General features: G+C 44.9%; 2 protein-coding genes across 2 annotated transcripts; both read right to left on the bottom strand.

The window, feature by feature from the left end:
• Positions 1-1,446: 1,446 nt before the first annotated feature.
• On the bottom strand, positions 1,447-15,391 carry LOC121672659 (signal recognition particle subunit SRP72). The gene is made up of 19 exons (XM_042045401.1): positions 15,235-15,391; positions 14,078-14,198; positions 12,174-12,297; positions 11,227-11,370; positions 10,341-10,452; positions 9,240-9,271; positions 8,549-8,673; positions 8,397-8,454; positions 8,098-8,229; positions 7,596-7,724; positions 7,040-7,112; positions 6,387-6,451; positions 5,298-5,393; positions 4,733-4,836; positions 4,059-4,136; positions 3,306-3,443; positions 3,000-3,037; positions 2,526-2,685; positions 1,447-1,703 (listed from the first exon to the last, which is right to left on the bottom strand). Exons 1-19 carry the CDS (start codon positions 15,341-15,343, stop codon positions 1,529-1,531), a joined length of 2,013 nt encoding a protein of 670 aa, XP_041901335.1. The 5' UTR covers positions 15,344-15,391; the 3' UTR covers positions 1,447-1,528.
• Positions 15,392-16,441: 1,050 nt separating this feature from the next.
• LOC121672660 (leptin receptor overlapping transcript-like 1) lies at positions 16,442-21,657 on the bottom strand. The gene is made up of 3 exons (XM_042045402.1): positions 21,510-21,657; positions 19,941-20,127; positions 16,442-18,916 (listed from the first exon to the last, which is right to left on the bottom strand). Exons 1-3 carry the CDS (start codon positions 21,611-21,613, stop codon positions 18,800-18,802), a joined length of 408 nt encoding a protein of 135 aa, XP_041901336.1. The 5' UTR covers positions 21,614-21,657; the 3' UTR covers positions 16,442-18,799.
• Between the last annotated feature and the right edge of the window lie 171 nt (positions 21,658-21,828).

Below are 21,828 nucleotides of genomic sequence, written 5' to 3'. Positions count from 1 at the left end.
AAAAAATTGATTCTGCTTAGATTTTTACTCCCTGGTGACTCAGGAGTTGTTTTTTCCTTAAGCCACAGTGACATGTCCCTTGCTCCCTGCCTTTTCAGGCCTTTGCTTTTAATTCTTTCAGAGACAGAAGCCTTTGCATTTTGGGCTGACATCTGACAACCCTCTTTTCAAGGTGCCATTTCTACCCACTGACAGTCCATGTCTGGAAAAATGTTTTGGCTACATTCAGATCAAACCAGAAGTTTCAAGACATGTTGAGAAATAGTAGTTGTTTAGCATGAGTAAGTTTTCAGCAGAATGAGTTACAATTCTGTATGATTTAGTATGCTGTTTGCTTAGCTTTACTTGCTCAGGATGAGTACCTGGATTTGCTGAAGCCGCAGGCTGCAAACCATGAACTTACACCTCCGTATCTGAAATTAGTTTGCTTCGTGATTTTCCTAGTAGTTAGTGCATTGCTGTGTTTTGTCTTTAGTACAGGAAGAATATTGATAACATACTGCTATTTTCATTATTGGTAAGTATGTTTATCCTGACTCGGGCTCTTTTCGTTTCCCATGCTCTGCCAGTGAGCAGGTGCACCAGAAGATAAGGAAGCAACCATCAGCAAAGCGGCAACTTCCCAAGAACCATTAACAGCCTTCCTGCACAGACACAGCGAAACACCTCAATAAGGTGTTAAAGATCCAGACCAAAATAACCATTGGGCCAAGAGGCACGTGCAAGGCACATGTAGGGTGGGCACTTACAGTCTCAAAGGTATCATTTCTTGGGGTTTTCTTTTGTTCGGAGTCCCTCTCCAGAGTCACCGAGCTTAAGCCGACCTCCTGCTGTACCACTCTTAATTTATTTTTATAAGCCCAACACCTACGACTTAAGAAACACAGGGTCAAGGCCAAAGGAGGAGGAAGGGCACTTGAGACAACCACACACATTCCACTCACCTTTGTTTTGCCAAGCCCTTTAGAATATGGCAGCTGGCTTGCAGAAAATGGGACACTGAATCCGCTGCTATATATTTCACCATGCTTTCTCCTACCAGTCTTTGTTATCCCCCTTCAGATTATCTTATCCTGTTATAATAAAGCCCTGATGTTGTTTTCTAAGATGCTTTGTGCCTTGGCTCTTTGGTGGTCAAGGACTGACATAAAGACCAGTTCTTGCATCATGCATAGATAAATCTGCTAAAGGCCTAAACTGGCATATGCAGGAGGAGCATGAAACTGTATTTCAAGAAATTCTTGTTTATCCCATATCTCTTAAATGTCTGGCAACACAGAAAGAGATTTCTTCTTAGGGGCTACATTTGACTTTGATGGCAACCAACCCAAGTCACAGTGGGGGCAAATGTGAGGAAGGGAACTTGGAAAGCAGACACATGACACTTATACCAGCCCATCTCCCCCCAGACCACTGACAGGCAGGACAGAGATCCAGATGCCAAGAGTCTTTCGGCAGCACTTGCTTTTGACCTTTATTCTGCAACCAGCATCACCTGTTGAAGGAGGGAGGTTACACATCCTGCTTTTTACCACCCTCCTTTAGCCCCTTTCTTCTTTTTCTGCTGCTGTTTCTTCTTGGTGGCTGGAGCACCCGCGGGTTTTTGGTGCCTGGGAGGGATGACGTTACTTGTAGCCGATACAGCTGCCCCGCTGCCGGGCCGAGGGGAGGTAGGTGGGCTGCTGGCAGTTCTACTGGCATCCCTGCAGGAAGGCAAGAGAAAAAGACACCGTGTGGGTTCACAACCACCTGCAAGATGTGGTACTAATGCAGGGAGCTGGCAGTGAAAAACAGCAGCTGCCCCATTAGGTAGCATTATGTATGGGAGGGCACTCATGCAAGATCTTAAATAGCTCCAACATACAGAAGGAGCTGATGGAGGATAGGAACATGTCTCAAAGGGCAGCAATCACCTCCCAGTTGATGTTCACTAGACAGCGTAAGTCCCTGACAGTGAAAGCAAGGCTAACTTTCTTCTTGAATAGACATGTGACAGCTCATGCAACACACAAGAAGCCTTTCAGGTCCCACTCTTAGGCAGTGCAAACCCAGCATTCTTCCTCTCAGATGCTAATAAGACACCATCTTGCTGTCAGGCTTCTTACTAATGGTAATTCTTGATTCCAGCTCAAATAATCAGTGTCAGCTTAGAAGGAAGTATAGTGTTTTCTCAAATCATGGCTAACGTTCTGCAGCTGCCAAAAGACTTGAAAGCAAATTGCTCAAGAGAAAGCATGCAAAATCATCTCATTACCAAAGCTAGGAAAAGCACATTAAAGACTATGGGAATTTTACTTGCACACTGGCAACTTCAAGTATGGCTATCTTATCACACTGGTTTTCAGGAACCTATAGGGATCTCCAGGGAGAACAGAGGGTAGCAGGTTCAAGCAGCAAAGTACAATGTCACTTGTGCTACCTGCAGGTGGTGTGGTGACAGAGCTGCAGCAGAGCAACACAAACACAGCCCTCCCAGCTGCCCAGGAGTGAATCTCCATATCAATCCTTGCAAAATGGGTACTTACAGTTCAGAGGAGCCAGTTGTGGTTGAACCCTGAGTCCCCTTGCCAACCTGATCCTTCTTCTTGCCCTTCTTCCGTCCACGATAGTAGGACCGCTCTCGCATTGGAAGCCACCGCTCAGGGTCAGGAGTCACCTTGGGGTCATAGTTCTTCGGCAGCTTTCCTGAAGAACATCCAGTGCCAGGAAATGAGACTGGGGTCAACACACTAGAGGCACCACCAAGGGACATGCATGGGATGTCAATAAACAGGCAGTGCAAAGAGACCAGCAACTACATCATCCTATCAGGGTGTTCCTCTCACTTCTGCAGTAAAATGCCCCAACCAAACAAGCTATCATGAAGATCCAGGTTCCCAGAGACCCAGTCCTAGCAAAGGGCTCTAGCTCCTAGGGACCTGGAGGCTGGCTATTTGAAGAAACAACCTGGCGAGCTCTCTGGAGCTGTGCCATGTCAACAGCTAGGAAATACAACTTACCCTTCTTTTTTTTCTTCTTTTTCTTCACTTCGCCTTGTCTGAAAGGGAAACAAGACACTGTGACACAGCAGAGACAGAGCAGACAAGTCAACTAAAAACCAGCTCTGGCAGAACCTAAAACATCTCTCTAAGAACTTGGTATGCTGCTACATAAAGCTCCTTGCAGTTAAATAACAGGCTCCCTTTGCACCAGCCTGCCTTCTGCAGCAATTACCACACCAGGTGTGGTTCTTGAACCACCCCAAAGAAGGATGCACCAGAGCTATAGCAAGAAAACAAAATAAACAATATAGCAGCCTGCTTTACCCTTGCTCCTTCTGCTGGTTGTCTCCAGTGAGCTTCCCAGCTTTCTTCCGAACATAGGTTGCTCCATGGGAGTTCTCCAGCGCATCAACATCTACTTTCAGTGACATGGTGTCTGAGGAAGGCAAGTGTTTGCTAAGACTGCAAGGGAAGAGTTCAGGGATGCAAACCAGCAAGGATAAACACCCATGTTCTTCCAGACACCAAGAAACAACTTCAGCTTAAATAAATTCTGTCTGTTAGCAATGCAGACACCAGACAGGCCTATTTCCATCTCTCTCACTAGCTTTTTACACAAGTTGGGATGAGCTGCTTAATCACCATCTGCCTCATTTTTCCCTCTTTAATGTGGGGACAGAGGGAGCAACTTCCTGTGAAAGTGGCTCAGCTGACAAAAGCAGAATGTCAACCATATTTTGGGTGAGCAAGAGCTTAGCCACATTTTATCAGTCCTGCCTTACTACCATAGATTTAAGATTCCGACAGAAAAGATGGAGGTGCTCTTATTTTTGGTTCTACCTTGTCTTATTAATTCTCAAAGAGAAGGAGGCCAAAGATAAAAGGGTCCTGAGATATCACAGTAATGAAGCCAATTGGAGAAATAATGTAGCTCCAGACAAGTTGACCTGGATATGTAGCTGTTCTGGAGAGGTTCCTTGCTGTTCTTTGGGTAAGAGTGGGTCTGAAGTCCCCACACAGCTGAAAGTCCAAGGAAGCAATGCCCAAACACCTCTTTCACCACCATTAAAAGGATACACTTTAGCTTTTTCAGGGTCAACCAGGGAATAGGCAGAGATGAGCTGTGCCAGGGTATGCACATCTTTTGGGTTTTGCCTTTGTAGAGAAAAGAAAAAACCAAAACAAAACAGAAAAGGACCAAGTTACCAATGTTGCTCATCCCAAAGACTGGTAACACCAGGCAGTGCTTGCTGCTGCAGCACAGTTGCTATCTGTGGGGACAGGCTTATTAGTATGTGGTCTCCTCCAGCGCAGCAAACATCGCTGGTGTGGACAAAGGGAGGTGTAGACAACTTCACAGTATCATGAAGCAAGCAATGAAAGATGAAAAACTCAGTAGCAAAGGCAAGCTAACACTCCCCTCCAATAAAAGATCCCATTAAGTGCACAAAAGAAACTAAAACCTAGACATCCGTGTTTATGTAGCACTAGAAAAAACTGCATTCCAGTCCCCAAAGCAATGTTCACTGCACACAAGAGGCCTCTGGGACAAGTCTACCACGTTTTCAAGTGAACATCAACTATAGATCAAGTTAATTATCTCCCCTTCTTCCAAAATACGGCCTTGCATTGAAGCCCCTGTGCAAAAGCAACTCTAAAGGACAGCTACAATTGTCAGACACTGCCTGCCATCAGACAGCTTGCAGAGGACTCTGGGTGGAGACCTGCTGCTCAGCAATCACCCAACTCACTTCCAGAGCTCCTCCAAGTCGCTGATTGCTTCCTTCTTCCTGCCATGCTTTAGTTTGAAGTTGGCAGCTTCCCTTATCAGTGACAAATGGACAGGAGACTTTGGCTGAAAGACACAGCAGCCATGATTAGATCCTTATCATCACAGCATGGAGCCCAGCTCTAGCTGGCTTTAATGCCCTTGAGGCCTGGCCAAGGAGAACTGAGTGAACATCCTGTCATGCAGAAAGCAGACCACCTTTGCAGTCTGGGAAGTGAGGCAGAACTGCATGCGACAAGGCAGTTTGCTGCTCCACCATGTTTTCCCATCAGGGAGAAGTCCTGATTGTTACATTTGGGTATCCATTGTTGCCACTCTCCTAATCTGACAGCAGCTGCTTCTCCCTATTTGCAACACATCTAAAATAATGTATTATTGATAAATGCTCACAAAACAGGAGCTCACCCGTCTCCAAACCCCCAACTGGATAACTGCTGGGGCTACACATCAACAGGAAAAGCTGAATTGGACTAGCTAGGTAATACCAAGACAGATTCTTGCACATTAGCTCCTCTGGTCTGACTTGCCTGGTATTGCTGATACCACTGGATAGCCTGTGTGAAGACCTCAATTGCACTGTCAATATCCTCTTCGTGACTGTACATTGTCACCAGCGCAGACACCTGCAAACATTCAAGAGCAGTATATAGCAGATCTTCATGCAAATTGTCTGTAGCCAGAGTTTCAGCAGTTAAATGATGGGATTTCCCAAAAGTAAAGTCAGTGTGAGCTTTCTGCTCTGTTCCTAAAAAACAGCTGTGGTAAGGGGCAGGATACCCAGGCCAGATCTTCCTACCCGAGTCCCTCCCAAAGGAACATCCCCATCATCTTTCTCCTGTGGTACAAGCCTAAGATTGCATTCACAGAAGGATTCTTGTCTTGGCACTTTATTTGCTTATCACAGGACTCAGTTTCATTAGAAAATCTTTTTCATCCCCCATTCTCTGTTGTAAGAGCTATGAAAAAAGAAATCAACACTGAAGAGATGATAAGGATACCATCCATTTGCCAACCTCCCAGTCACAAGTAGAGGTGATCCAGGAAAAGGAGCTGTTACTGTTAACTGCCCCTATAAATTACTTTGATCATCACACTTAAAATTGGAACAGATCCACAACTATCAGCCCCTGTTCAAGATGCTTATGCTGAACATGCGAGCATTTACAAGGTCATCAAGGTTTTCTGAATACCAGGTGTGGATAAGCATGCAGACCAGGGTGATGCTGCAGGGATGGAACACAGTACTTTCCCCCTAAGGCCTCTTGTCCTAAAGATGCTTCTAAAATGTCCCAACAGTACATACCAGCAACCAGCAGTTTGCTCCAGTCATGTTATGCAAGTAAATCCAGGCAACATGCAGGACTACGAGATTACCAGGGAGCGGGAACACTGGCAGAGAGCATTCTCTGACAGAGTACTTCTGTGGCTACGTTCAGGCTACCTGAAGCAAGTTACAATACCACCTTTGTCCAAGACAAGGAAGATGGGCTCAGAATCCCTGTAGACACTTCAAGTCAAGTGGAAACCACGGGGAAGAGGCAAAAAGGAGCAGGCAGTGCAAAGCTCTCCTACAAGGGAGACTTGTGAAAACACAGTTCAGACTGAGTTTTGCTTACCATACCAGGCTTGTGCTGCAGTTCTTCTATGCTCCTCAGGATCATGCAGGCTTTGGTAACACTACCTAGAAGAGAGACAAGGAAGAACACACTCTGAATGGCATCACAACACCTGATCCCACCAGTGAACTTCGAGCCAAAGGTAAACAACGGGGACAGAACAATTCCCCTTCTCACAACATCTCCCCCGTTCCAGGAATTAAGGATAAGCCTCCACACAATGGACCTTTCTGCCCTTGCCACATCCTGCAAGGGTTCAGGAGCAAGCTTTGGCTACCAGGGAGTTCTCTTCAGGCTCAAGTCTGTGCTGCCCGACTGCATACAGGAATGGTACCATTGTGGAGCCCCACACTGCTCCCAAAATTATCCTGCCCCAGAACAGATTCAGCCATATCATTCACAGAGACTGAGGGCATTTCTGCCAGCAATCTGTGGAGCCTGTGTATCCAGACATCAACCTATAAGCATTAAGCTATATAGCTACAGCATTAAGCTATAAGCATCCTACCATAGCTAAATATCTGAAAGTATCTCTGCTCTGCACCCCTGTCACAACAGTGACTGCAGCAAAGATTGCCCTGAAGTCTGATTTTCTTATCCCTTCTACCATTATCATGTGCAGACACTTCCCAACAAAAGAGGACACTAGATACCTTGAGCAATTTTTAGCTGGGCCATCGTCAGCTTGATCTCAACTGCATTGGCAGGGTGCTGGTCTGCGAAGTCCTGAGAGTCAGAAGAAACAACAATTCAACTTGTGCGTGGGCAGCAGGCTGCTGCTTTGGTGAATCATATGTCATGCTCAGTCACAGCAAGCTGGCAAGAGCCAAAAGAAGCTTTCCAGCACAGGCAGGCTTCAGCACACAGCAGAGGAGGACCCCCAAGTCTGCCCTTTCAGATTTCTGTCCCAGGCCACTCATTCCCTCCAAAAAAAAGGGTGTAAGCAGAGCAACAAAGCCTACTGCTCACCCTAGAAGTCTACTACAGCTTCCTAAGCATAAAAATCAGAGGTGTAAGGGAACTATTTCCCTTTAAAAGCAGAATTGTTCAATTGGTGCGAAGGCTTTCCAGTAGCATTAGACCAAACCAAAATAAGGAGTCAGATACCCCTGGAAATTGAAACCAAACAAAACATACTAAGGCAAAACAGCACAGGAGAACACAAAGCACAAGTTTAAATGGAGCTTGGCCAACTTTCTCTTAACCTACCTGCAGAAGCCCTACAGCCTTTGCATGCTGCTTCTCACGACACAGCTGGGCTGCCTGGATAAGCACAGGGAGCAGGTGCTCAGGGCTCTGGGACTGCAGGCTTGCTGACAGCTTGCGGCACTGATCTGCCTGAGGAGTGGGAAGAGAGAATACACTTTTCTCAACCTCAGCGAGCACCTTACACAGGGCTAAGAAACCAACAGTATCTAAGAAGAGATACTAGTGATGACTCCCCTGAAATGACTACACAGAACCAAGATGAAGTCCTCTTAGTGGCACTTCAGACACATCTAAGAACCCCCATATCCCTTCCCTATAGCAATACCCAAGTCACTAAACAGAGAGTTGTGTTTGCAGGGGTGATTTTGTTTTTCTGCTCACTTATGTGCCTAAACCAAATGGCCTTATCTTCTGACACAGAACAGCTGCATCTCCATTTTTGCCCAGTCAAAGTCCCGTGGATTTAATCTGTAGCTACTAACTGCAGATCAGTCTCCCCTACCTGGTTAGTGTACATTGCAAGCAAAGCTTTGTTGAATTCAATTGCCTGGAGCTGCTTCTTGGAGAGTTTATGCTCAACACCTTCTGCATTGGTCAGCTTCACCTTTTTCTTTGAATCAAAGACATTTTGGTCCTGGGGAAATTGCACATCATGAGAAGATTTCACTACATTCCTCGAAGAAGAAAAGGTCCCTGGGTTTGCAATTTAACTACTGTTTAAGAAAATGTCTTTACTGATTATCTCCCTTCCCTCTACAGAAGCAGAGAAGCAAGTTGAGTAACTGCAATGAAATTCTTTACCTTGTTAATTGTGATGATATTATTTGCAATGACAGCAAGGAGTCCTACATCTGTTGGCCTGCAAATAAGAAAAGCAGAAAGCATACTGTTACTGAACAGCGGTCTCTCACAGATGGAAGGCTGAGCATTTGTTGAAAAAAAAACCTCCTTACTTCAACTTGATTATTTGATTGTAGAGCTGTAGAGCATCCTCTGTACGCCCCTGCAGTTGCATGATATAAGCCATCTGACCATGAATAATAGCCAGTTCAGCCTCAATGTCTTCCTCTGTCACATCCTGAAGGAAAATCAAAGCAAAAAGCTGCTATCTCACCTCTCTGCCCCTGGCTTCAGCATTCTGCTGGCAAACGTCTGTGAGCATTTCTGGGCAGTATTAGCGGCAAAGTACCCCAGCTGCCACAGGTGAAGGTTGTAGCCACAGCACAAACAGAAGCATATCTGAGCTAAACTGGGAGAAAAGAAAGCTTCACCTACTCCAGTGAGAATCTGAAGATAACCTTAACTTGTACATTGAATCTGCCCCTCTGCAACGATCGGTTACAAATTCCCTGTTTGTCACCACCCACTCAAAGTGTTCATCCCTAGCAGGGGTAGGTCACAGGGAGGTTTCACACAACCTGTACCCTTCTACCTGCCCCAGAACAGGCAACTATGCAAGGAGCACAGCAGCAAACAGCTTGCAGCGTCAGCTGCCCTCCTGCAATAGCCATGACGGCTGCCCCAGCCTCACAGGCTGGTACCAGCAGAGCAGCACTGGCTCTCCTCTGGCTCTCTGCACTTTGTGACTGCACCCTCGCTCCTGCTGCTGCAAAGTAAACACTCTCGAGAACATCAAGAACTTACGGAGTCTTCTGACAGTGACTGGCGGCACAGCTCTGCAAGGAAAAAGAAATTGAAAAAACACACAATTTAGAAGGCTTTAGGGAGAAAAAAACAGGAAAGAAGCATGGGGGAACATAGAACTTTTTCATGTATCCCTGAAACTTCTGCAGCACTACAAGTCTGATGATGGATGGGACTGAGTATGAGGGAGCAAACTAAATGATGTGGAAGAAATATCAAGGGCACAGAAGATACTGTCCCTCCCAGACACTCAATTTCTCTCCTAAGCAAATTTCCTTAGATATAGTTCCCGATTTTTCCCATAGGGATCACTCAGCTGCAACTGTCTTGTGAGTTAGGTGCTGCAAACCTGCAATATTCAGTTTACATCACCCTTTATGTGGCATCAATTCTGTTAGTTTTCAATATCCATACTAGTCAGTTCTTAACTTTCTCATACTTCACCAGAATATCACTTGTTTGCTCTCCAAAAGATTACTATCAAAGGACATAGGCTCAAATTACACACGCTTATCAGTTGTATGGGACAGCTGTTATTCTTCATCAAAACTGACACAGAACTGACCTATTCATCTGCAAGACCAATTAGATCAAACAGAACTAGTCCTTCCTAGTTCTCTTCCCAACCTGCTTTTTAAACAGACAGAATCCCCCTTTCATCCCAGAGAAAAAAAAAATCTTCTTTGCTAAAAGCTCATTTACTGGCTTATACTGATTTCATACCATGAAGTATTTTGAACTTTTATAGCATGTATTTAAATACATACTCATACTAACAAAATCAGGAGTTAGAACAGATTAGACATCTCATGCTTATGAGAAGAGATTACACCCACCTCTATATCCTGCTTCAAAAAACTGCTCAAAGTTATTGAACACAAATCAGGGGGCTATAGGAGAGCCAGGAGATGGTACATGCTGCATGGCTCTGGAAAAGAGCTGCAGAGGAACACTTCTACAAAAACACCAGCTTTGCAACAAATCCTGCTGCTGGTCAGTTTTTAAATTCTCAAAACCTCTTTTCCTCTGATTTGCGTCTACAGAGAGCAAATAACTACTTCTATCACACAAAGTTTCCCTCTCACCTCACCAGGCTTTTACCTTCTGCTTTTTGTAGTTTTTTCATTGCTTCATTCAGCTTTCCTTGCCCAATCAACGCACATGCACTGTTATAACACAGCTCGTAGGTAGCTTCTCGAAGGCCTAAATCCTCCTAGCATGAAAAACAAATATAACACTGCATAAACACCAACTGATCGGTACAGATTTGACAGGCAATGGACACAAACTAGAGATTTCCTGTACATTCAAACTAATCCTTGCAAAATAAATTTAAGAGGCAATTTGAACAGGGCACACACCTGGCAAGTAAGCTGCAGCACAAAGGATCTTCTTCCCTCACACTGCACGAAGTTGGAGGCAACTGACAAGGCAGCAAGGGAACTCCAGCCTGAACATGAGGACTACTTAGGCTGGTGCAAGAGGGCAGGTAAGAACTGCTGCTCTAGAGAACTAGAAAGTGGATCCACAGCACTGAGCAGATAGCTGAGCACGCTGTGCACACATCCAAGGACAAGGATTTCTAAGCAAAACATTACAATCTGCACTGTTCTTAACAAAAATGTTCCCAAGCACGGCTGGGTGATCAGAGCAATTAGCTTTAACCCTGGGCAAGAGGGTAATGAGAGAGGAAAGTACTAGTCACCACAGGTGTTCTGCTAATGCAGGTTCAGGAAAATCTACTTCCTGTTCTGCTGTAACATCTAATAGTACAAGCTTTCTAGAGATCAAAGGTGAAGTGTAATTCATGAACAATAACATTTATTCCTCCATACAGGGAAAACCACTAGGTGATCTTCAACACACTCAGAAATCTTTGAGACAGGAACACATTTCTGTCCTGTTCAATATCTACAGTTCAATACAATCTGTATCCCTTATTCCTTGGCTCTCACTCTTACACCCATAGACACACATACTCACTTACTGGCACCACCTTCTCCCATGTGCTTTGTGCTGCCACAACAGCAGAGAGGTTGGTTTTTCTCTCCTCCTCATACTCATCCTGGGAGTTGCGGATGAGATCCCTGTATGCAGCCAGACAATCATCATAACGCTCCAGTCTGTACAACTGAGAAAGGAAAGGGGTTAGCCTTCAGAACAGTATTTTTCTGGGCATGCTGGTAACTACAGCCTCCCTCCTCCCTCCCCATGGACTGGGGGCAGCAGAGCATCATATGTTTTAAGCTGAACACTACTAACATTTGCATCTACCTTTTAGGGGCAAACTATACAGACTGTACTTGCAAAGACTCAAGCAGTGACACCAGATACCTGCACAAATATGACACAGCTCTTACTCCTAAAACAGCTTCTTTAAAAGCAGCAGTTTACTCAGTTTTGTCCTCAAATAGCCTTCTTCCAAATTAGATCGCCTCTCTAAGAAAGAAATTAAATGAATGGTCTTTCATGCAGCTGAGAGAAGATAGCCAATTCTTCACAAAACTGTTCTGATCAACCAGGAAAAAATGAGAGGAAAAAGCAAAACTTCTTTTCTGCATCGCTTTTAATGCCTGAGATGTCAGGTCCCACAAACCATTCCTGAAGACATATCTAATGCAAACAGATGGCTGAAACACTAACAAATCCCACCAGATCTCTTTCTTCCTCAACCAGATGGCTAATACCAAGCCAGACCCAGGAAGGGAGTGGAAGTCACAGATGTATTGTTTTGGTTCAGTGGGAATAAGATGATGACTCTATCTCCAGAAACAGGCAACTGAAGCTCCACAGAACTTTGAGCAGTTGGAACCGTACCTGTCCTTACCTTCAAGCCAGAGAAGGAAATTCTGTCCCCATACTTGCCCCCCACTAAAGGAGGGACAAGGCATCCAGCATATGAAACTCCCACCAGGAAGAAAAGCTTCTAATTACCACTTGTCCATAAAGCTCCTTCAGTTTGTCTGTCTGCTGACTGGCACTCTGAATGGTCTTGAGAGCACTTTCAATACGGTTCAACCTGTATTCACAGTAGGCCTTCTCAAAGGCAATAACATCACTGCAAGGACAAGACAAAGGCTGACAGCATGCACTAGTTTCCATTCAACAGCATTCACCCACACATAAGCAGCCCTAATTAGTCACAGACTGCTACATAACCAAAAATCTAAAGACACGATCCCAGATTACTGAATTATGTATCTGTTGTGCACTGAAAGTATCTTCTATCTACTTTGTGTTCAACAGAGAAAGCGTATCAAAACTTCATCCAAAAAAAGGGTTCCTTTTTAATGGCATTTCCACACACATAGCATTCCAAATCCTCTCTGCTCCAGGCTGCCTATTGATTACGCTAATCAAATGCTTAAAAGGTAAAACAATAGCAGACTTCATTCTGTGACATTTTCTTAAGGAGAAGGCATCACATTGCAATGAACTATTGTCACAGAACACTTTTAAAGATAATTGACTCACAGAAAGAAAGGAAAAGGTCTAAAACACAGTCCCACTTACAGGCTGATACCAAGACAAAAGTAACATTAACCTATTTTGAAATATCATCACAGCAGAACTGCAGCAAAAGGGTTTGCTTTTGCCAACATAAAACTGGCTTCAAAGGAAGCTCACACCAGCAGGGAAGCATTCCCAAAGAAGCAGAGCCTTGAATGCTATGTTCCACCTACTCCCTGAGTTACCAGTTAAGCCAAAGGAAAATTAATCAGCAATTCCTTTCGTTCATGCCCATGGCCACTTATAATCAGCTTTTCTTTGCCTATTTAAAATTATCTCGATTCAACTGAGTATTGAGGAAGTTTGAAAATTAATGGCATTTAGAATTAAAGCAAAGCAGCCTCAGTGCAGGACAGGAAAACTTCAAAGACAGACCAAGAACCACCACTTTCCTTGCTCTGCAGGACATAGAAACAGACACACAGTAGAGTGAACCTAAAGAAGTTATAGGAAGAACTCTGAAACCAGTTGAATATAAAACAAAATATTCCTCCTCCTTACCAAATAATAAAATAATAAGCTAAAAAACTTGAATTAAACCCTTTTGTCCCAGGTAAGAAGGAATTGGTGAACAGGGTAATTATGTGTTATTCAGATGTGAACAAAAACAAGGGTATGTTTCATCACACTGATAACTTCAACACACCTTTCTGGGAAGTTCCTTAATAAGAACAGTAACTGAAATACAAAAATTTTGCTGCCAGCCAGTTCTTGGGTAGCACTTTTCATCCTTGTCACTGCACAAAGAGCATCCTTATGAGGAATAAAATTAGAATCTTAATGACACAAATGAGAAGCTTGACTTGTTCTTAAACACAGTTTGTCTCTGAGGTCCTGATTTTGAGAGGATGCACAAAGGGCTTGCACCACCCCAGAAGCTGAGGCAGTTTCTTCAGGCTGGCAGAGAAAAGGACCCCAAAGAGCTGTATGGTGAGACAGGCAAGCAGAGCCAACAGCTCACTGCCACCAACAAGGCTTCTCCCTTCTCACTTCTCTCCCTGAGAGATCTGTCCCCTTCCCTTGTACCAGCTGTGCTACCCAGCCATACCTACAAGCAGAATCAGCACGTGAAAGAGGCTGAAAACTAGGTTAGGGACAATCCCTTCAACAGTAACAGCAAGATGTTTAAGACTGCCTCAAACTCAACCAGACCCCATCTCACCTCCTCCCAAATATCAGTGTGTCACTGAGAAGACCAACCCCAATGCCTCTGAGCATATCCTGCTCTTTATTTTGCTGCTTTATTAGTCCCCTCCACTGAAGCTGCAGCAGCTTCTCAAGGACTTAGGAGTTTCATATTTTGTAGAGCACAGCAAACCATAACTCACCTGGTTAACACTTTAGTGTGGGTATTGATTACACCAAGGGCTTCCTTGAAGTTCCCATTCTGGATAAGACACACTACTTTACACTGAAGTGCAGTCACATCATCTTTGTTGATCTGCAGTACTGGAGAAGAAACCAGTTTCAACACAACAATCCAACTCACTATCAAACACACTCAAGCTTTTTAAGAGCCTCATATTGTTACAGCTGCAAAAACCCATCCCAGACAGTGGTCACGTCAACTTAAAGCATCCTGGCATGGCTTGCTTTGGCTCAGATCATGAAACAAACCCCATCAAGATAAAAGAATCCAGCATAAATCCTGAACTTACCTGAAGCATCCGCTGTGCTAACATGTATGGAAGAGGGATGCACCGAAGGGGCTGTACACACCTGGGCAAACCTTTCAATGGCATTTCACTTCCAGGCAGAGAACACAGTGCCAAGGCCCCAGTGCCACGTAAAGGATACACAGGAAGGAAAACAGCAGGTACACAAGAACAGTGTGGCTCTCATCGGGGAATCACTTTACATGCTAAAACTTTCTGCCAGTGGATGACAGTGAGGGAGAACTAGAAGAGAGCCATGGGTTCTGCTATTTGATTTTTTTTCACGGATGCCAGCTTTTCTAGGAGAGGAGATGAATCCCTACTGCCTAGCAGCAAAGACAGAACTTTTAACCACAACGTGCCTTATACTGCAATCCCCTTTTGGATGCCTAGCTACAAAAACAACACACCTCAACGCAGACTCTCCGTTCCGAGCAAGTTATTGCTCCCAAGTCAGTTGGTCCATATGCACAACACCACTCCTCCAGTTCCCGGGGGAAAAGCCCTCCTTCCTCCCATGATCAAAACGGAAGGAAAACCCACGAGTTTTCCTTGAAGGCTTGACCCACAGCAAGGGATGCGCGATGCAACACAAGCACCCGATGGCTGTGATACAGCAGCGGAGCCTGGGCCCCGGCTGCCCCTCTTCCCTCTACCCCAACACAGTAAGACCCCCGGAGCCTTTGCCCGCAACCCTGCTCCCGGCACGAAGCCTACGGACGGACACCACCCACTCCCCGCCACACGGCAGCGCTCCTCCACAAGGCCAACGCGCCCGGGCAGAGACCACAGCCCCGCGGGGCGGGGGCCGGCGCTGCCGCCGCACTCACTCTTATTGACGGACTTGAGCGCGCGAGCGAAGTCGCCGTTCTGGCCGCAGCGGTTCACCTCGCTCCACAGCCCCGCCGCTGCCGCCGCCGCCCCCGCGGCTGCCGCCATCTTGGCACCGGGACCAGACACACGTCGCGGGGGCGGTGCTGCGCCGGAAGCGGAAGTGCCGAGCGGGGCCCCGCCCCCCACCGGCGCCGGTGCCCTTCCGGCAGCCCCGCCCCTCCCGGCGCCTCCTCTCGCCCTGCCCCGAGCCGGTGATGTGTGATTGTGTCAGTGCGCTACAAGGTCTTACTCCTGCGGGCAACGCTGCGAGTATGAAGTGTAACAAGGGCAAGTGCGGGTTCTGCACCTGGGCAGTCCTGGTTGTGTGTACAGACGGGAGAACGAGAGGCTGGAGAGCAGCGCTGCAGAAAGGCCCTGGCAGCCAGGAGGGCCAAGCGTGCCCTGGGGGGCATCAGGCACAGCATCGCCAGCCGGGCAGGGGAGGGGATTGTCCCACTCTGCTCTCCTCTGCTCTGGGGCAGCCTCCCCTCCAGTGCTGGGGGCAGGTCTGGGTGCCACAGTATAAAAATACATTAAGTTGTTAGAGAGTGTCCAGAGGAGGGCCATAAGAATGGTGAAGGGCCCTGAGGGGAAGCTGTGTGAGGAGCAGCTGAGGTCACTTGGTCTGTTCAGCCTGGAGAGAGGGGAGACCTCCTTGTGGTCTTCAACATCTTCATGAGAGGAAAAGGAAGGGCAAGTACGACCTCTTAACTCTGGTGCCCAGTGACAGGACTCAAGGAAACAGAAAGGAGCTCAGTCAGGGAAGGTCTAGGCTACATATGAGGAAAAAGTTCTTCACTCAGAGGGTGGTTGGGCACTGGAACAGGCTCCCCAGGGAAGTGGGCACAGCACCAAGGCTGACAATTCAAGAAGCTTTGTGACAATGCTCTCAGGCACGTGGTGTGACTCAGGGTAAAGGTGGCCATCACTTTGTATAACACCACCAATATATCAGGATTTGGCTTCCAAGCAGAAACTGCAGAAAAAACTGGCATGTGAGATATGACCAAAAAAGTCAGCTCAGTGCAACTTGGGACACTGGAGCCCCTCTTTATAGAGTAGTCCCAGGTAAACAAGACAAATACTCACTCTGAAGGACTAGTGAGCAATCCAGTGTCATCTCTTCCACAGGAATGACAACCACATTGGAGAAAGAACAATTAATACTTTAAACAAAATACTCTTTTTATTAGAGTATTTTTGATTAAACATACAGAACTCAAGATTGCTATTTAAAATTTGTATCGCTCGAAGTTTTTTCCTCTAGAAGGATGGTAACACAATCTCAGTGCATATTATATGGAAGGATCATACCTCTCAAGTGTCTCGCTCATAAATCAGAGCAATACTGCATGTACTTGGTGTGCAAGCAAGGAGGGAGTGCTGTAATGCAATTAACAAACAAAAAATGCACCATTGATACATACACAGTCAGCTCCATGACCAGTGATCTGGAAAATAGCATCACGTGGCTTCAGGAATGAAGGAGAAAACAGTTCCTGACCATGAAAAAGAAATAGGTAACATTCATATTTGTACAAGTCCTAGGCATTCTTCCTTTGTAAGGACTGTAGAGGACTGCAACTTTAGCCACTGGTTTGGAAGATTTTCTGAAGCCTCCATTGTACTGGGGGCCTGGGTGCGGAAATCTTGCTGAAAAAGGGGAAGAAACACATGATCCTACAGCCCTCGTGCAGCTCCAAACACCGCCATCACAGGCAGCCTGGTGAAGCACTTGTCTATGCTTGAAATACTGTCTCTTTTGGACTGGCTTCTGCACTGGAGCCTTGGTACCTGCTTGTTCCTCTGTTTCACACACATGACATTAACAAAGCAGCGTGTGTAGGTACCTACACCCCTGCTGGTCCCACCTGCCAGTACCGGTTCCTGGAGCACACCCCATTACTACCAGACTTTGTATATATCCATATACATTTATGAACATATATATATATATATATATATATGCAAGCTTTATACTTTGTTTGCATCCACACACAACTACTACAGCTAAGACCTGCAGTTCTGTGCCTTTTCATACTGTTAAGCAAAACCTAAGCAACTGTCAGCTTTTAATTCTACATGGTTAAGTTTCATAGACTTATTTTTAAAGAATTGAAAAATAAAAGTTTAGAAGTAAGTTTGGTCAAGGTCATCACTGCACATGGTACAGGAAAACCTGGTTAAGTGGTACTCATTAACTGTGTTGTGATGGAATGTCTAATGGCAGATTTATTCAAACAAAAAATCCGGACAATTGAGAGGTATGCAGAAAACTTGTCTTAAATACTTGAAGCTACATGTGCAATCTTACAGAACACAAGCTACAGTTACAGACATAACAGTAAATCTTATTAACCAATAGTGCATAAGAACTTAAAAACAGTCAGTGACATCAGTTCAGCCAGTGACTTCCGAAAAAGTCATGCCTCAGCTGCATTGAGGGGGGGGGAAAAAAACCAAAAAAAAGGGGGGGAAAAACTCAGGCAAGTTTAACACAAAGTTTTAATCTACATTTTAAAAGCTGTTTTATTATATATTTATATATATATATGCTATGTATAAAATAAATTAAAAAGGGGGAGGAGGAAATAGTTTTGTATATGCTTCAAATTAACACAGACCAGTAGTTCCATAAATGAACATTTTACCATCTTTGTGGTAAAAAGTTGACATAAAACTTCAAAACCATACAATACTTATAAATAGAAAGAGTTCAAAAGATACTTTTTTTAAAAAATGGAATTTAAACATCATTTTCTCTTCCCCTACAATACACTTGTTTTGTATGTCAGCATCAATACATTTACAGAGTATTTGAATGTCACATCCACAGAATCGGTAACAAAGCAGGTAAAAGAGCTAGTGGTGTTAAAATTTAGGACTCTTCTCCCAGATAACTCTACCTGCTCCTCAGCCTTCTCTTGAAATGAAGGCTATCAACATTCATCACCCAGTCTGAGGTATGGGCAGAAGAAAATCTGCAACCGGTACTCTCCAACCCACCTTGCCTCTGCTAAAATATAACAACAATCTATTGATCTGGTAATTGGCAATGGTGGTGGGCAATCTTTTACCTCCATTCAGCTTGTATATAATTTAATCCTGGTATTAAAAAAAAAAAAATTGAAACATAGTATTAATGCTTAACTTAAAAAACAAAAAGAAAACCAAAAAAACCCCACCAAAACCCCCCAAGTTTAAATCTTTGAAACTATGTTTAAATGTTGTTCCTGGTTTAAAGCTTCACATAAAACATTGGACAGAAGGATAACAATTTTAAACCAAGAGAGCACCTAAAAACATACCATAGGTAAAAATGAAATCAATCATCTCTCCACTTCATAAAAACGTAGAAACCCTGTCAGCAACAGTAGTACACTCAGAACGAACAATGTCAAAAGGAGCATCTAGAATACTCAAGAGGCTTGCTACGCTACTTCTCTTTATTGCCCATTCTCTCATTTGTATGGATGGCCACTGCATGACAAGACGCCTGTGGATAGTTCTCTTATCTTCCTTTCACCACTGCTGCCAGCTGAAGTCGTCATTGCTGCCAAAGACCAAGAAAAATCCTAGGATCGTAGCAAAGATGACTGTATTCCCGGTAAGAACGAGTGCACACGCGCCCCAGTAAATCTGTGAACAGGGGGAATTCAGTTAGACACGTTTGGAGTTGAACCCTAACAAGACAAAAGGTAACATCTTATTGTCCCATTCTCAACAAAGTTCAGTAACATGTCCATGATGCAAGAGGCAATGTCTCATTACTTGTGCTTACACCGAGCAGGCTGGGTTTACCCAAAATTACTTGACAAATTCACAGCCAGCCAAGCAGCACTGCAAGTTTCTCCCAGCTGTACTCAAAGCACAGGCTAGCAGGCTCAACTGGTTTGGTATGTAGAGTAAGGCTAGACAACAGCATCAAACACATCTGCAGCCCAGCTATGCTGTAAGACTGTTAAAAACAGATATTTAAGGTCTTCAAAACCCCAGCAACAAAAAAGGAGGTGGATGTTTTCACAGGAGAGTAAGTGGATTATGCAAAGGATGTGAGGCATTCAAACTGCCCATTTGAACTCTTCTTGCCTAAAGACATTTATGAAAGTGCACCCCACGTTTTTTGACTTGGTAGCGCCTTCTGACATCCACTTTAAAAGTGAACTTTTAAAGTATTTTAGTGAAAAGCTGTATACCAGGAAGTACGTAATGAGAACCTGGAAGTTTTTAAAAATTACACCAATATAATTTACAGTCAGTAAAAAAATGCTTTTTTTTTTGTTTGTTTGTTTATTCATGCTGCTTTAGCCCAACTATTCCACAAACTGTCTTCAAAGTATTCCTTACACTTCTATATTTGGTTACTTCCCTGTTAAGTTTTCACAGTATTTTCTGTCTCATTTTCTCTGCATTGCTTTGTTAGGCTTTATTCCATGACCACGTGAAGCAATTGGCAATCACAATGGTCTGCCATGCTCCTGTTTCTGTATTGATTTTTCTTGCCAAAAGAACTCTTATTCTTGTTCCAAAAGTACGGAATTATAAGAATTATTTAGTGCATGAAAGCTTTACCTTCAATTAAAAAACAAACAAACAAACACGAAGAACGAAGTTTTCTAGAAAAAAAAATGAAAAAGCAATCACAGCTTGAAATATTACTAACCAGTTCTGCTCTTGCAAACACTATGGGCAGCCCAAACGCTGAGACCACAATGCCTGTTGTAAGGAATATTGCTAACTCCTTGCAGGCATTACTTGTAGCATCTGTGTCATCTACCAATCTTCTTGCTATGCAGTATGGGATAGGGGAAAGGATGTAAAAAAACAGAACAAACAGTGGCCAGTACTGGCTGAAAAAGAAAGGAGAAGAAAAGTTTTAGTTAACTGGATTTACTTCCTGCTCCTCCTAAAATCAATGCACTTTCCCCCATCCAGCATCCCCATTTAAGAAAGACAGACAAACCCAGAGAAGGCAAATCCTTTGCCTTGAAATGAGCTGACATTTATCCAACAGACTATTTGTGAGTGGCTTCGGCTGACCTCAACGGCAGCAGAGCTCACTAACAGGATATTCATAAAGCAAGCCTAAATCTAATGCCACCTCACAAGGTGAGCTTAACTCCAAGTTTATCCTATCAGCTGTACTTAAGAATTGCAGAGATACCATCACAGGGCCCTTACATCATTTTGTCAATAAGCTTTCAGTGCACAGATGGAGCAGAGTATTGTTCTCAGCCCATACTCAGTCACTGCAGGGAACCAAGACTTTCATTTTTTTTTTTAAATCTGAGTGCAACCGGCAGAAACCTACAAGAAGTACACCACCATATTTGGCAACACTTTGCTTTGTTGCTTGCAGCGCCCCAGACTAGATTTCTCAGGCACACAAACACAAGTGCACATTGTTTCAGTAAAACTTTACTGCATTGTTTGAAGGGAAACCGCATAAGGGTCTCCTTCCTAAGCGTTTGTGCCACTAGCAATGGTTTTGTAACAAGAGAAAGCTGGCATAAGAATTCTAGTCATATATGTAGAGAACTGCAATTCACAACCAATAACAGGATATCTAGTATTTATTCAACACTGAATAAGTAAATTTAAAATATTTTCTGTAAAATCAGCATTCACTTGCAAAGAGTCAAAGCCATAGGCCTTACTATCTTAACACCTGGTCTGCTACTGGGTATCTCCGCAAAGCTAAGAGATAGGAATCAATGTAGGGAAAGTACAGATAGCAGCTGCAATTACTCGAGATGCTACATTACCAGTGTGGGACACAGCCAAGGATGCACCTGATGGTCACTGACAGCCCAGCTATCACTAGGCAGCCACAGAAAAGGCACGTGCTTCCCTGGATAACACACACTTGCCGCCCACCTCAGGAGATGCTGCTGTCTGCCTGTCAGCCACAGCGGGACACCAGTCGAGACACTCAGGGCAGCACATCCTTTCACAGTTTGCAGCCAGGCCTGGTAGTTTAACTTCTGCTGCCATTACTTTTTAGGGTTAATTAAATCCTGAATGGTGCTTTTTTTTCCCACCCCAGTCTTTTGAAGTAAAAGCCAAGAAAGCCCAACCAACCAAAACAAAATCCCCCAAAACCCCACCCAAAAAACCTAAGGCGTCTCCTATAGAGAGAGAACTTATCAATCCACCATTATGGAAGCCGGATTACTGTGAAGCTACAGACACACAAAAAAGAAATGCAGAACAGAAGGAGAGTGCACGGTACTTGTACTGGGGAAGGGCACATCCGAGCATCAAGAACATCAGTCCGACCGCTCCCCCAAAGGACAGGCTGATCAGAGCTACAACGAGAACAGATCGAACCAACATGAAGGGTACAGCGCACCGTGTCACACACCGACCGCAGCCCGCAAACAAACGCGGGGCTCAGCGCAGCCCCGCCCGCCCGGCGGAGCGGGGGCACTCGGGCTCTTGCGGCGGCTCCCGGCCCCTCCCGCCCGGGGGCCCGCCCGGCCCCTCCCCGCGCGGGCCGCGTGCTCCCGCCGTTACCGGGCGGCCGCCGCGCCCCGCCGCGCGCACCTTTG

Source organism: Corvus kubaryi, unplaced genomic scaffold, assembly GCF_017639235.1.
Source record: "Corvus kubaryi isolate FWS band 111438036 unplaced genomic scaffold, C.kubaryi_AGA036_p1.0 64814, whole genome shotgun sequence".
Taxonomy (NCBI): domain Eukaryota; kingdom Metazoa; phylum Chordata; class Aves; order Passeriformes; family Corvidae; genus Corvus; species Corvus kubaryi.
The sequence above is the reverse complement of the archived record's forward strand: the minus strand, read 5'-3'. Positions and strand labels throughout refer to the sequence as shown.